Here is a 16103-nt window from a genome sequence, read left to right as displayed (position 1 = left end):
CAGGGAAGCAGCTCTGGCTAATGGTGCGTGGCTTTGCAGCATCACGTGCTGCTTCCCCAGCTTCTCTTTCAGGGTTCAGGTACCACTAATGATTCACGACATGAGAAAGGTACAAAGGAGAAGGTGGCTTTACAGCTCAATACAACAGCAGCCCAGAAATTCCTTAAAACCCGAGCTTCTTTCAGTTGCAGGGCTGAAATTAGGAGGTAACAGGCACTTCTGGGTTTTGTATGTTTTGCAGTTTTTAATTAAAAGCCCAAATTCTGCATGTTCTTATTCCTTATATGGGCTGGATGAGCAAAATGAGATAATTGAAGGTTTCAAAAGCAATTACAAACTCTCGTATCCTAATTTTTAAGATCTTGACTTTGTAACCTCAGTGATATCTCTCTGTCCAATTAAAAATCCCATATATAGACAATTAATGTATTTTACTACAGATTGAATCTAAAAACTTTTTGCTTCAGTGACTTCAGATTATTACCAGAGTAAATGAGATTGCTTTTTTTCCCTCATTTTTTTGAATTGTGAAAAAAAATCAGTGCTCCACTCTAGGTATTTCTGGATGAAAAATATCAGTGTTCCAAAAGCAATCAATGAATCCTGGTCTAAATAAAGATGTTTTGAGTCTTATATGCAAATGTTTCCTTTCTCCTGTCTTCATTGTGTCTTGCCATGCTTTCACTGAGAAGCAATTTGCAAAAACCTGAGAGAAGAAAACTAAATCTCTGGTTTAATCTTTGATTTGCTGTTGCTGAAATTTGGACCTTTTCCTGTGATCCCTCTTGGTACCAGTGAGGTGATATTCATCTGCATTGCTCTAACACCATTTTTCTTCCCGATGTATTTCCAATACTGAACCTGTCTTACCTTCATTCTACATTTCTTCATCTCCTCCCTGCCTTTTCCTTTCCCCCACAGCTCTCAGGTCTGTGGGTTTTAAATAAGGAATGCAATGTGAAAAATTCCTGGGTGAAAGTTCCATCTGGGATGCATTTGGCCCACAGATTGCATGTGAGCCTTTTGGCAAGGCTGTCTTGTTCTTTTACTGAAAGCAGAGGCTCGAACTCAGCCTGCGCAGCCCCGGGGGACTGCAGAGAGGTTGTGTCATGCTGGCTAATCCTGATGATGAGAATGGATTGAATGGAGAGAGGAAGTGGATGCCCTTTTCTTTTCCTGCTTAGTATTTGCCGTGTCAATTAGTTGTAAAAAAATCCAAAACCCCAAAACAACACGACAGAAAAACCCACAGCCAAAAAACAAACAAACAAAAAAAACCCCCAGTGCAACAGAGGAGCTGTGCATGGCTTTTTGGTGCAGGAGCATCACAGGATCATAGAATATCCTGATTATGATAAGTGATGGGAAATATTTCTATATCCTGCCATGCCTCAGGGGTTATAGCATCCATACCATATTGCTGTCTATATATCTTGAAAAAATCCTGCTCCACTTTCAACTGAGTAATCAAAAGAGGATTTTTTTCAATTTTCTTTCGAAGTGCAGCAGTCAAAAAGAAACCTCTTATCTATTTGAGAATTCAATATACCTTTGGAAACAAAGGAAAATGAAATCAGCAACTGTAGGTCTCAAAGCAACACTGATTTTAATAATGTAAACTTCCTTCTCTAATGAGTAATAAGCAGTTCCATCTTTCACGGCCTTTTAAAATTGCTTTTAGTAAGGGGCTGGATTGTTTTAATCCTTTTCAGTATGTAAAGCCCCAGATACTTCAGTCCCTTAGGGCCTCAGTATTTCCTAGCTCCTTTCCTTTGAAAAGGCAGAGGAAAACAGCTTTCAGAAACTGACAGAATCTGTGACTGATAAAATTTAGGGTTGCTTTTTTTTGGTTTTTTTTGTTGTTTTTTTTTTTTTTTTGTTGTTGTTGTTGTTGTTTTTTTTTTTTTATCCTGAAAATGACCCAAAAGTGTCAGTTAAGAAAAAGATCTCTGGCATCCCAGCCTGTGGATTAGAAGCAAACAGGCATATCATCTAGGTACAGTAGCTCTTTGTACTCTGACCTACTTGTTTCTGTTCTGATTTGTTCCTTCTTGAAAGGTTATTTGGAAGAGATGCAGAATTTGCTCCATAAACAGCTAAAGCAGTATCACCTGCCCCAGGAAGGGTTTCCTTTTGAAATGGGCCCTGGCACAATGGAGTTACTAACACGTAAAACGTTCTGCTCTGCTGCATAATCAGAATGAGAACTCAAATATGTCAAGATTGTTTTTTTTTCTGGAGGATGCTTTTCCCAAGGAAAGGTTAAGAGAGCTTTTTCTGGGATCAGGCTGGTGTTTGTGGGGTATGCTACTGAATTCACCTGATCACATAATTTTTACATGGTCAGCAATGAATTGTCACTGTTGTCCTGTATCCACCAGCACTGCTGTTGCATTGTGTGTGTGCATAGCAGTTAACTGAGCTGTGCTTTCTTTTTCCTTAGATATTTCCAGAAAGTGCCTCGAGGAAGCTTCCTTGTGTAGAAAAACCCCACAAGAAACACAGTGTGTGCTTCCTGGCAACTTGTGAAGCAAAGCTGTCACAATGGCAGAAAACAAGGACGGCAGTGCAAAGAATGCAGATGTGAGGCCCAAAAGCAGCCGGAGCAGAAGTGCAGACAGAAAGGATGGGTATGTCTGGAGTGGGAAGAAGCTCTCCTGGTCCAAGAAAAGTGAGCATTGTCCTGATGCTGAAACAGCAAACGCTGCAGGAAGGTCAGGGACTAATTTAAGGAGCCAAGAGAGGAAGTACAGCTGCTCATCCATCGAGCTGGACCTAGACCGGTCCTGTGGGCACAGGTTTTTAGGCCGGTCTCTCAAACAGAAGCTGCAGGATGCTGTGGGTCAGTGCTTTCCCATAAAGAACTGCAGCAGCCGGCACCACGCCTCCGGACTGCCATCCAAAAGGAAAATCCATATCAGTGAGCTGATGCTGGATAAGTGTCCTTTCCCTCCACGCTCAGAGCTGGCTTTCCGGTGGCACTTGATCAAAAGGCACACGGCCCCTATAAATCCAAAAGCAGAAGAATGGATAATTGCTGACTTATCCCAGCGCGAGGAAAGGGAGGATCAGCTGCGAGACGAGGAGATTGCCAATGGGGGAATGGACTCTCCCTCCCAGTGCTGTGACTTCACTGACAGCGGTTCCTCTCGGGGTGACCCGAGGCCTGAGCTGGTGACAGGTAAGGTAGCAAGGAGCAGCAGAGATGAGAGCGACATGGACTCCGATGATGAAGTCGTAACTCTGTGCACAAGCTCTCGAAAACGAAACAAGCCCAAGTGGGAAACGGATGACGAGCTGCTGCGGATGGAAACGCCCCCGAAATACCACACCCAGATTGATTATGTCCACTGCCTAGTGCCAGACCTCCTCCAGATCAATAACAATCCCTGCTACTGGGGAGTCATGGATAAATACGCAGCTGAGGCGCTGCTGGAAGGAAAGCCAGAGGGAACGTTTCTGTTGAGAGACTCTGCCCAGGAGGACTATTTGTTTTCCGTCAGCTTCAGGCGCTACAGTCGCTCCCTCCACGCCCGGATAGAGCAGTGGAATCACAACTTCAGCTTTGACGCCCATGATCCCTGTGTCTTCCATTCTCCTGACATCACGGGACTCCTAGAACACTACAAAGATCCAAGTTCCTGTATGTTCTTTGAACCACTTTTATCCACTCCCCTGAACAGGACCTTTCCCTTCTCTCTCCAGCACATATGTAGAACGGTCATTTGCAACTGTACAACTTATGATGGTATTGATGCACTTCCCATTCCTCCCTCGGTGAAGCTGTATCTGAAGGAGTATCATTATAAGTCAAAAGTTAGAGTGCTCAGGATTGATGTACCAGAGCAGCAAAGCTAGGAAATATTTTTGTGAAAGAAATTTTCTCCTAACAGACAATAGTATGTTCATTCTCTTTTCCTTCTAGGTTTTTTTAAATAGCGACCTGATTATTTTTTCTTTTTCTGCATATTATTTACCACCCAAACTAGTCTCTGTTTAAATGTACTTTTGAGTCTTCACAACTCTCTTTTTTAGAAATTATATTCATTGTGGACTTTTGGTACTGTCCCTAGGCTAGAGTTTTATGGAATTCCAGGTAGGCTTTCTGGTATTTCTATAGATGGATAGTCATTAGATCTAAAACCCCCTGGAAATCAGTTTTGAACTTGATCTGTCTTTTCTATTGTAGTTGACAAGTGTTGCTGACATGATTGAAATAATGCACTGTTAACTAAAGATTGAGTCATCTGTATTTTCTGCATTTCTTTTAAAATGAGTGCTCTAGCCTCTGTGTGTGTTTGTGTCTGTCCATCCCTATCCACTGCAGTAAATTCACCAGTCTATTTCTAACATTACTATTCCAAGCAAAATGAAGTTTGAAAGAGGATATGATCTTTCTATAAATATATCAGGGGACTAAATACCAGGGAGAGGAAAAACAATTCAAGTTAAGGACAACACTCAGTGCAGGAACAAACATGTATAAACTGGTCCTGAAAAGATTTTGGTTGGAGAGGAGGAAGACTCGTCGTCGTCAGAGCAGCGGGGTTCTGGAAGAGCTTTTCATTTTGTGTAATAGCAGTAAAAAGCAAACTGCTCATAAACTGGGATTTGATCAGTGTCTGGAAGAGATAATCATGTAGTTATTTATGATAGATGGGGCTTGGACTTGGGAGCTCTGTTTCTGTGTTACTGTTGCATTATATGAAATACCCAGTTTTTGCTGTAGGAGCTGCCACTGCTTAGATGATAAAGCACAGGGTGGGAAGGAAGATATTGCCTTACAAATCTGCATATTTAATGATCTGATTCTGCATGGTTGAGCCTGAGGTGATGGTGAATAACTTTCCTACTTTGTTAGTAGGAGTGGGTTGTTTTTTTTAATAAGTATAGTTAAAGAAGGAAACAAGTCTGCAGATTTTTCTTGCAATGTGAAGCATTCGGTCGAATGGCTTCCTGCCAAATTCCATGTACGGGAAAACCATGCATGGATAATGCTCCTAAAAGCATTACTTACATTACATGGATAGGCAGATCTGCTGAGTTGTTGGTGGAATCCCACAAGACTCAGTGGATGTGGGTTCAGGCAGGAAACTCCAGGCTGGCCTCAGGGTGCAGCTCCAGGAGGTGCAGCAGTGACCTGCAGTTCTGTTCCTTGTATGTGCTTTATCTCCTGTCCCAAACTGCGTCGGGAACTCCTCTGCCAAAAGAATGTGAGATGGTGTAACTTCAACAACCACATTGTTTCCTCTCCTTTGACCACAGGGAGCCTTTGTATCCTCTCAAAATGCTTTTGAAACTGAGCCCCAAGCCTGCCAAATTACAAATGTGTTTAATTTCAAACATGTGAAGGATCCTATAAAAAATCAGCAGTGACCTGTGGGTGAGGTTATCACTGAATGGTTGGGGGTGGAAGGGAGCTCTAGAGAGGTTCTCATCCAGGCCCCCTGCTCAGGATCACATCCAGGTGGGTTTTGAACATCTCCAGAGTAGGAGACTCCACAGTCTCCCAGCACAGCTCAGTAGAGAGGTTTTTCCTCATATTTAGATGGAACTTCCTGTGTTTCAGTCTGTGGCTGTTGCTCCTTGTCCTGTCTCAGGGCACCACTGGGAAGAGTCTGTTCCCATCCTCCTGACATTGGTATGGATTGATTGGTTCCTCTCTCAGCTGTCACTTCTCCAGAGCTGAGGCCCAGCTCCCTCAGCCTTTCCTCATAGGAGAGATGCTCCAGTTCCCTCACCACCTTCACACCCCCCCACCCCCCACACTGGCCCACTCCAGGCATTCCTTGTATTTCTCACACTAAGCAGCCCAGAACTGGACACAGCAGTCCCAGCTGAGCCCTCACCAGGGCTGAGGAGAGGGGCAGGATCACCTCTCTCCGCCTGCTGGCCACCGTTTCCCTCATGCAGACCAGGGTTCCGTTGGCCTTCTTGGCCACAGGGACACAGTGCTGGCTCACCCCAGGTCCCTCTCCACAGTGCTGCTTTCCAGCAGGTCAGCCCCCAGCCCGGACTGGTGCATGGGGTCATTCTTCCCCAGGATAGCAGGACCCTGCTCGAACTTTCTTAGGTTCCTCCCTGCCCATCTCTCCAGCCTGTTCCCACTCTGGCTGAGTGTCAGCACAGCCTGTTGGTGTGTCTGCCACTCCTCCCAGTTGTGTATCACCAGCAAACCTGCTGAGGGAACACTGTGTCCCTTCATCCAGGGTGCTGAATAAACCGAACAAGACTGGACCCATCACTGATCCCTTAGGAATCTGTATGCAGGCAAGGAGCAGTAGAGCACAGTGCTGTAGAGTCTGGCTCCAGGATTGTAGACTCAGACTAAGCAATACTTCTGTTTGAATCTTTTCATTTCACCTTGTACAGAATCCTACAGATTTGTGGACATCAAATCCATCCTGCAAGGTGGCTGCTCAGGAGTTCCCAAGGGAGCTTTGCCATGCAACTCCAGCAAGACTTGCCACCCTGCCCTTACCCCCAACCTGAGCAGATAAAAACCCTTTCCACTGAGCTGCAGCCACTGTGATGATGTAAACAGATTTCCAGGGACATCTGCCTAGAGACCAGCCCGTTTGTTTTCACTGGGTTTTAAATAGGTTTGGAACCAAAGTCTCCAGGGAGAAAATGCTAACACATCAATCCGTGGCATCGCACATGGATGAACGCGCTCCGGGATGAATTCTCAGCTGCTATAAATCAGCGTGGCTTTATTGATACACTTAGAGTGGCTTATCCCAGCTGAGATCCTCCCTCCTCCATGTCCAAGTGGAGCTGTGGGACTGATGTCAGAAAAATGACCCTGTTTTTTCTGTAATTTTTGTGCTGCTTTCATTCATTGCCTTTTATATAAACTGTCTTTCATCAAGGGCAGCTCTATATTGCTGTGTCTGTTTCACCCTGTCACTGCCATTTTCCAGATGCAATGTAGAGATCATCATTGCTCTGCTCCTGCCCACTGTGCCCATCACAGTGGGATGGTGGGCTGGGATTTGGGTGGCTGCAGTACGAAGGAAGAGCTTCTAGTTCAAGATCTGTAGTGATGTCAGAGGCATTTGCAGTCTGCTTGATTAAAATTCTCTTTCAGAAACTCCAAATTAGGGCAAAAAAGCTCATCATTTTAGATAGGGATTAGCATTATTTTTATGGCAGGGCCATAAAAATTATATTTTGACAAAAAAAAAAAGTTGTGCTTCAGAAGTTACTGAAGGCCACTATCATTTTCAAAATCAGCAGTTTGTCCCTTCAAAATGAAAGGCCAGGAGAGAACCTTTTTTGGGGTATCATTCCCCAACACACTTTGTTTCAGTGTCATTTTGAATGCAGCCTACATTGTTTTGACATGAGTTGATGCATCACTTACCCCAAAAACATCTTGAGCACTCCAAATTTAGGAAATCTATATAATACAGGAGTTGGGGGAAGAAGGTGTGGCACATAAAAATAGTGTCTTTGGACTGTGGGGTAGCTAATTGCATTAGTTTAGAGAAATCATATGTGGAAAGTATTGATAAATGGGATTTTGTCAAAGTTCCCATTATCTTTTCCTGATTTTTGTCCAGCTGTGTGACATTTGTCCCTAACAACACTGAGTTGTGTCACACATGCAGTCTGAGCAAGTCCATGGCATGAACTGTACACGTTTTATGAAACAGAAGATCTCAAAAGATCTATTTTGTTTAAATCAATTTATCTTTATTTCTCTTCTTTCCCTCTCTATTTTAAATAAACCTGGTAGGACTGGTTTTACAATATGCCAGGAATTGTCATCCTAATGTTTTCCTCCCACTGCTGTCATTAACAGTCCTATCAGTGCTGCTCATTCCAGTACCACCTTAGAACACCCCGACTCAAAGACAAGCAAGTCTTGAATTCAGTTTTGAAACCCTCTCAAAATTTAGCCTCAAAAACAGGGTAAGAACTTCCATTTTCTAGAACCACAGAATCCCAGAATGGTTTGGGTTGGAAGGGACCTTACAGATCATGCAGTTCCACCCCCTGCCATGGGCAGGAACACTTTCCACTATCCCAGGCTGCACCAGGCTCCTTCCAGCCTGGTCTTGAACACTTCCCAGCATGAGGAATCCATGGCCTCTCTTCTCAGCCCAAATCCTGCCATGACAGAAATCCCCCATTCTTCAGGATGAAGATTTAAAGTGGAACAAGGAAAGGTGCAGAGATGTGGCCATACCCCAAGTGTTCAAGATTATGCACCAGGTTGAGCAAGGTCATAAATCCAGAGGTGACTCTGGCCACAGCTCCCCTGTTTTGGGGCACACAACCAGCTTTGCATCAGGAATTGTCTGCAAGATGTGCTTTGAATTGTTTTGAAGGTTGTCCCACAGCAGCAGAGAAGAAACAGTGTATTGAATTGGTGTGAACAGCTTCTGGTTAGAAAAAGATCTGAATTTCCTAAATTATTTTGATATAAGGGGGGAAAGACTGGTCAGGCTCTTGATGCATGCTGGGCAAACTACATATACAAGTTATTTTTACGGGATGGTTTAGGAAAAATATAAACACTCTTTTCACTAATTGTGCCCTCTGGAGTTTGCTTTTGCCCAGAATGACTTTTTTGCAGGTCTGTAACAATGTCACTCATTGGCTTGGGGCCATCGATACACAGCGACTTCAGCTCCAGCAGAATCGTTGATGGGCTTGGGGTAGTTTGTGTGTCTGATAATTGGGAATACACATTTCTTCTTGATTTTCCTATTCTCAGCATTTGTCTTGATGAAATCGAGGGTTTATTTGGAGCGGGATATGTATATTTATAGCATCACATCCAACTTCAAAAAAAAAAAAATAAACCAACAAATTATCATGATTTAAATGCTTTCCTTTTAAAGACGCTGGTGGGCTTGCAGTATAAAGAAGAAATCCTTGTATGATGGAGTCATACAGGGCCTTACTATAAAACTGACATGCTCTTAAATAATTAAAAACGGGGATACTTTAATTTTGAAAAAGGATGCTGGAGGAAGGAGGTTAAAGGAAGCTTTTAGTCAGATCCAAGGTTAGATTTATTGATCTAGTGATCAATCCTTTTCTCTTTCCTGAATTTAAAGCTAATGGGAGACTGTGGTCAGAGATGAGTGGCTTTTAGTTAAGGTTTTTGACTCTTATAAATAATACAACAAATGTCCTGGTAAGTAATAAGAAATAAGATACTCAGTCATTCTTTTTAAATAGAACAAACGTGGCAAACAAGACTCAGCTGTAATTTTTGAAGTCATTTATTAGACAAATTGCTCTTCTCTACTTCTTTTACAAGAGAGACATAAACCATTATATTATTTATTCATGAATCATAGCCATTAAGATGATAAATCAAATTATCAGCTTCCTGTCTCTCTTCAGTTTTAATCATTTTTTATAGTTCATGCACTATAAAGACAGCTTCCTTCCTATGAAACAAGAGACCTTCAGAGACCTTTTTATTGTAAACGTACATTTCCTTCCCATTTTTAAGTATATCCTAGTGATTTTCCCTGTCAATTTTATCTGCAATAAAAATCCAATAAGGAACTTGTTCATTGATTCAATATGGCAAACTTAGCCATGAAGTAAGTGATTTTGGTTAACCTCTGAAACAACGTAGCACTGGAAAAGGCAGTTAGAGGACTTTTTTTCCTGCCACCCCTAAATGTGTATGGTGGCATCATATATTTATTTAACAGAGAAAAATCTTGACACAAGCTCACCTTCTGATAACCAGACCCTTTGCAAAGGGCTTAATGTGATCTCTGCAGTAGTATCACTTTTAAAATGCATTGAAGCTTCTTTTTCTTTTTTTTTTTTTTTCTGCTCTATTCGCTCAGGGAGAGCTGAGGCTGCTGTGTGTGAGCTGAGATGCTTTCACACATCCTCCCTTCCCTCCCGCGGCTGTCTGGCCCCGTATCTCGGCGGGCGTGGGTGGAGAAGTGTCCATTCAGAAGGAAATGCACATTGATTTCCATTCCCAGCAGCCTGCTGGCTGGTTTTAAACTTGATCATCCTCGGTAAAGGATATTCCTTGCTCAGGAAGCACCGATGAGGTCAGAGGTAGCCAGGGTGAAAGAGGTGCCTCCGCATCACTATAAAATATTCATCTGTGCTACAGTGTAAAAATCAATACTTGTTTACTCAACTCTATGAATAATAGAGTTTTGAACTTAAATATTTAATTTATGCATCTGAAATCTGTAGTGTGGGGCTGATGGGCAGTGCAATAACTTCCCTATATCCCTTTCACAAATCCCCTGGGTGTCTGGGTGATGCATTATCTGGACAAAACATATCCTCAGCCCAGCCTCCCCACAGGCAGGTCATTGCAAACATCTTCCTGTGGGGATCCTTTAGGAATGACTGCCAAGTGCCCCATGGATGGCCTTGTGTGGGCATTCCAGATCATTTATTGCTGTGGAGAATCCCTTGAACAGCGTGGGTTTGGGAGCAGTCTGAGGGAATGCCTGCAGCAAGCACAGCTCCTGTGGTTGCCACAGCATGATCAGAGGGCTGGAGCTGCTCTGCTGTGAGGAAAGGCTGAGAGTGTTGGGATTGTTCAGCTTGGAGAAGAGAAGGCTTCAGGGTGACCTAATTGTGGCCTTCCAGCACCTGAAGGGAGCCTACAAGAAAGATGGAGAGGAACTTTATAGAAGAGCACAGAGTGACAGGGCAAGGGGGAGCGGATTCAAACTGACAGAGAGTAGGTGTAGATGAGATATTAGGAGGAAATTCTTCCCTGTGAGGGGTGTGAGGTCCTGGCACAGGGTGCCCAGGGAAGCTGTGGCTGCCCCTGGATCCCTGGAAGTGTCCAAGATCCGGCTGGACAGGGCTGGGAGCAACCTGGGATGGTGGAAGGTATCCCTGCCCGTGGCAGGGGATGGAATGTTACGATATTTAAATAATGATATTTATTATTATTTATATTATGATATTCACCTTCCAGCCCCAACCATTCCATGATTCTGTGAGGAACATTCCCACAATATAATCACCATCATTTCCCAAAAAGGATGTCTGGCCTGTGTACAGGACCCAAACCAGAGTCTTTCTGCTAAAGCTGGGCCTTGGGAATATGGATCCCTTTTCCCTGTCCTCTTGTAATTCCTGTGGTTCTTGCACATCAATATGATGTAACAGGAAAAACCCTGGGCCCATGTTACATCCTATAATCCAACATTGCTGGGAAGTGCCAATTTAAAGATTTGAATCTAGATTCAAGGTTGGAGACTGGCTATCTAGAAGCTCTTCCATCTTATTTTCCTTAATTTTATTTTTAATTTTTTGGCAGCTAAAAAGTCTTAATTATTTCTGAAGTCTGATGTTGAGCCAGTAGCTCAGAGCATCTCTTGAGTTTGTTTCAGATGAGCAGGTTCATTGCCAGACATTTTATTTTTAATGTGTGTCAATTGGACTAGACCACAGTCCATGGCTTGTGCTAACATGGGATTTTTTTTGTTCAGGAAAAGGCTGGGTTTGTACTTCCTAGCAGTTACATGATTGTATTTCTAGGTCAGGTCTTTATGTGTGGCCAAATGAAGTTTCAAATTGAACAAAACACCTAGTAAGGGTCTTGATGCTTGGTGCTGTTATGATTAGAAAGTTGTCTGATCAAATTTTGTTTCCAATTTAAAAAAATTGGATTAGCTTTCAGATTGAGACCTTCGCTGTTATTTTTAGTCTACAACTAATGAACCCCTGAAAATAGAGTGTATAATGAAAATACAGTGATTGGTTCTGCTGGGATGGTTGAGAAAATACATTAGCAGATCAGAAGGGGTAATAAATCTTCTGTCACAACCTTCCTCATTAAACTAGATAATTTGAAATTGCCTCTGGTGTATTAAACAGTTCATTATTTTGAGGGGAGCAACACATAAGACAAAAGAGTTGTGTTCTTTTAATTGATATCCAAAGCCTGAAAAAGAAAAAAAAAATTAAGCAAAATTTAGTCAAGATTAATCAATCTGGGCACTGGCTGTGTTGTTTGGAGCCATCCAGAACTTCTCATCTTCTGACTCAGGGGAATGAGGAAAGGTCTTTATGAACACTGGGGCAGTGGAAAGGGAGTAGCTCTATTAAATATGACATTTGCACAGCTGCAAATTTAGGTAATTTCAGATTTGTGGCTATTTTTTGGATGGTTTTAACAAATTAGAAATTAATCCACCCACACACCCCCAAACTTAATTTCTTTATCAGCATTGTAATATTATTCCAGAACCCTCTCATGCAACAAGCATACAGTGGGTGCTGTCAGCCTGAGGGGAGAGTGTCTGCAGGAGCAGGAAGGATAATCAGACTGGGATAAAGAGGAGCAAGAGAGGGGAACTGGGTTAACAGCTGGAGCAAGGAAAAAATTCAGTGCTGGGGTGCAACAGAGCCTCTTCTCTGTGGGGCTGGCCCTGACCTCACAGCAGTGGGAATGGGAACCTCCACCCTGGTGGTTTTTTGACATCTTTGACCTGGCAAGCTGGAAGCTGAGGACAAGCTGAAGGCTGTTTTTGTCCCTCTCTTCCCAGTAGAACCTCTGGAATCAGACTGGGATGTGCCCGAGATGTTGCCACCACCAAGGTCCCACAGGGCTGGCCACGGGGACATCCTGTCATTTTTACACTCCTGTCATTTTTATACTTTCCAAGACAAATTATATCCCAGTGTGATGCTGCTGGCTCTGGTATCCTTGTACATCAGGAATCTGGGTCTTGTGCCTGGGGAGGGGGCACACATGAAGGAAAAACAGGAGAATATTTTATTGGGGAAGAAATGGCCAAAGGGCACACGGAGTGGGAGAGTGGGAGTTGGAGCACTCAGCAGATGAGGCACTTCATTGTCTCACTAGGAACACACACTTTTATTAAGGTAAGATTTTAAAAAGTTCCCTGTTTGAGCAAAAGCCTCTTTCCAAATCTTCCCCTCCTCCAAAGGAGTTGGAAAAAAAAAAAAAAAGATCAGCTCTCCTCCCCTTTCCAGCCAGCCTTCCTCACTCATGAGCAATGCCTGGTTTCTGCTGGATATTCCCTCCTGACAGGATCTTCTGCTACTACAGGTATGATCTGTTGGTACAAATTACCTGAGTGGGTGGCAGGTTCTTGGCTAGACAAAAGGCCAGCCAAGGAATAAAAGGATCCTTTCTTTTACAAGGAGCTGGGAGGATGCACGGAATACTTTGATATTGTGCTTCATATAATAGCAAAAGCATAAGGAAATAATCCCTTGCCTTATCTGATGCACTCCTTTTATTGATTCCAGGCAGGCAGGACTATCGAGGGGGAAAGGAAGGGGAGGAAGGAGGCAGAAAGAGGAGGCAGGGAAACTGAGGAACAGGAGTCACCTCTTTCCAAGGACTTCCCAAGCTATGAGTTGTGTCCCTGCTCTGTAATCTTCTGTCCTCCTTCCCCCAGCCTGCACTCCTAATTATTTCGATACCCACACACTGTCATCAAATACAACTCCCAAGAGCACACTTCAGAACTTTGTTTGCCAAACGTTTGGCCACGTTAGGGTGGAAATTATTCTAGATAAATTCATTCAGCACTTTATGAGCTAAAAATGGCACATTTGTTAACACACAAATAACATGGCATTAGCAAGTGAAATTTAATACTGTAACAGCTGAAATCACAAGTGGGTCTTATCCACCTTAACCTGAAATGCTCAGTGGGAGGGAGTAAAGCAACAAAAAACATGTACACTTCCCTCCATCACCTGCTGTCATGAGCATCTAAAATTCCTTCTTGTACTCTAATACAAGATTTACTTGGTTTTCTCTAAAAGTAGAACACGTCCCTGGTCATGCCAGGCTGGGCCAAAAGTCCATATGGACAAGTCCTCTGTATCCCACAGCGGCCACAAGTGAAGGCTCAAGGAAGAGGAGCTCTGGCAGTGGCCAGTCCAATTTATCAATGTGTGCTTTACTCATCTCAAAATAAAAAACAAGCGTTATTGTATGAAGTTGTTCTGAATGAAACACTGAATTCTTGCATTGGACAATGATCTCAGGTACATGTTGGGATTCTTGGGACTGCCCTGTGCAGGGCCAGGAGCTGGACTCGATAATCCTTGCGTGTCCCTCCCAGCTCAGGGTATTCCATGATTCTGCATTTATGGGCTAAATGTTATAAAGTGTCTAAATTTCTGTCAGCAGGGAGAGTCATTGCAAACAACTCACTGCAAATCAGTGAGTGAATGAGAGCGGATCTCCATAAAAAGTGCACTTAATTAATTTGCTTATTACAGCTCATTTTTAACTATGAAAGTGCATTTTAGCACACGTGTAATATATACATTGTGTAAAAGAAAAGTAATTCCTAGCAGGAGCAGACCTAACCTCGGGGAAATCTTTGCTGGTGGAAAGAGTCCTTTCATTTTTTACTGCACTTCAGCGTAATGGTTTTGCTGGAATTTTATTCTGCAATCTTCTCACCTACCTGCTGTTCTTCAGAAACAATGTGTGCGATTAGGAGCTATTCAGAAGTTGAAAGAGCATTGCACTGGTTGTTTTTTACCTCCTGTTACTTCATTAAGCCTCCAGTTCAAGCTGGGGGAAGGCCTCCTGTTTGGGGAGTTGGTCCTCTCTGATATTTTGGCAGCATATCTTGTTTTCCCAGAATGTGTTGCCCAGGGAAGGAGTGTGACACGGTCCCGAGCAAGACTGGTTTTCTCAGGTCACCAGCCGGTCTGAGCGCTGTGACACCGGGCTGGGATATCACCCAGCAAATGTTATTCACGTTATTTGTGTTGAAATAGGAACTCGGGGCTGCAGACCTCCAAACCAAACCGAGGAGATGCTCCAGGTCCCGAAGAAATTCCGAGTGGGAAAAAATAGATGGCTCCAGGAGCGGTGGTGGAGGCGGGAAGGCTCTGTTAACCAAGGCCGGGATTGCAGTCATGGGATGGGGAATCAAAGGACGGGAATTTCCCGGAGGAGGAGGAGGAGGAGGAGGAAAACGAGCTCCTGCCAAGCGGAGCAAAGGCAACGAGGGATCTGGTAAAGCAGGCAGCGGAGTTTGCTGGAGGCACTTTTTATGTGCCCGTTCTGCTGAAGTGCCTCCAGCACAGCCCTGGGGAGCAGGAAAATAACAAGGCAATTATGTCCTCAGATCCCTGCGATGCTGTTAGAGCTCAGCCCGGGATGCTTTGCCGTGCACTTTATCACAACAGTCAGTCCCTTTGCTTTCTAAATGGCTGTAGAGAGCAGTATTCGCCCTAATTAATTAGGATGCCTTCGCCGCTGGCTCGGGGAAGAGAGCTTACGGTGGGGATTTGGAATCTGTTTCTTCAGACAGTGTTGCAAATATTCACAGGAGGAGGAGTGCTGGCCCCCAGGCAGGGAGAGCTGAGGGAAGGGATGATGCTCACTCACTCACAGCCTGGAGCTGTAAGGTTCTGCCCTGGCCAAGGAAGAGCAGCCTGGCTGCTGGGAAGGCTCGGGATGAATTCTAGATGTAGGATTCCCATGGGAAAAAAAAAAAAAAAAAAAAAAAAAAGTGCTGAGTTGGCATTATTTTGCCCTGCTTCAACGCTCCCCAGCATAAGCCTGCACAAAGACAAGCCTGCCACTCAAACTCAGCGGGGTTGAGACTTTCTTGTCTCAAACCTCATCCAAAAAGCCCTGAAATCAGTGAGGAAGCTTGGAAATGAAGTTTGGATCAGGCTCACTCCCAGCCTTCCGTTATCTCACTTGTAATTTATCACCGAAATGGCTGTAATTCTCCCCAGGGAGAATTTCTAGTATTTAAACAGCTACTACCCTGCATAATTTCTTCCTGTTTTCATAAGAGAAAAAAGGAACTGAGAACATTATGCTAAATGCCACAAGAGTCCAAAGAATAGAGATTTTAATGGAATTTTCTGAATTTATTATCATTGTGAGATATATGGCTGGAAACAAGCCCAAGGTTAAAAAGTTCAAATTATTGTTTTCTTTTTATTTTTTTTGACTCTGAAAATGATCTTGACTTCAGTTAATCCCAAATCTATTTGCACTTTAAAGCATCTCGGGCAGATATTAAAAATATATAAGTCTCATTTATTTATAGTACTCCTTCATAGTTGGGCAGCTATTGACTTGACAAATCCATTTGACCTAAAATATGACTAAGAAGTGTATTTGC

General features: G+C 43.4%; 1 protein-coding gene across 1 annotated transcript; it reads left to right on the top strand.

Moving 5' to 3' along the window:
• Nucleotides 1-2544: 2544 nt before the first annotated feature.
• Nucleotides 2545-3858, top strand: SOCS4 (suppressor of cytokine signaling 4). The gene has a single exon (XM_062495585.1). The coding sequence runs from the start codon at nucleotides 2545-2547 to the stop codon at nucleotides 3856-3858; it is 1314 nt and encodes a 437-aa protein (XP_062351569.1).
• The last annotated feature ends 12245 nt before the right edge of the window (nucleotides 3859-16103 follow it).

Source organism: Cinclus cinclus, chromosome 6, assembly GCF_963662255.1.
Source record: "Cinclus cinclus chromosome 6, bCinCin1.1, whole genome shotgun sequence".
Lineage (NCBI taxonomy): Eukaryota > Metazoa > Chordata > Aves > Passeriformes > Cinclidae > Cinclus > Cinclus cinclus.
Note: the sequence above shows the minus strand (reverse complement) of the source record. Positions and strands in the feature narration are given on the sequence as shown.

What these genes read in the sequence shown, in the direction of transcription:
- SOCS4 (XM_062495585.1), top strand. Translation starts at nt 2,545, where the DNA reads ATGGCAGAAAACAAGGACGGCAGTGCAAAGAATGCAGATGTGAGGCCC.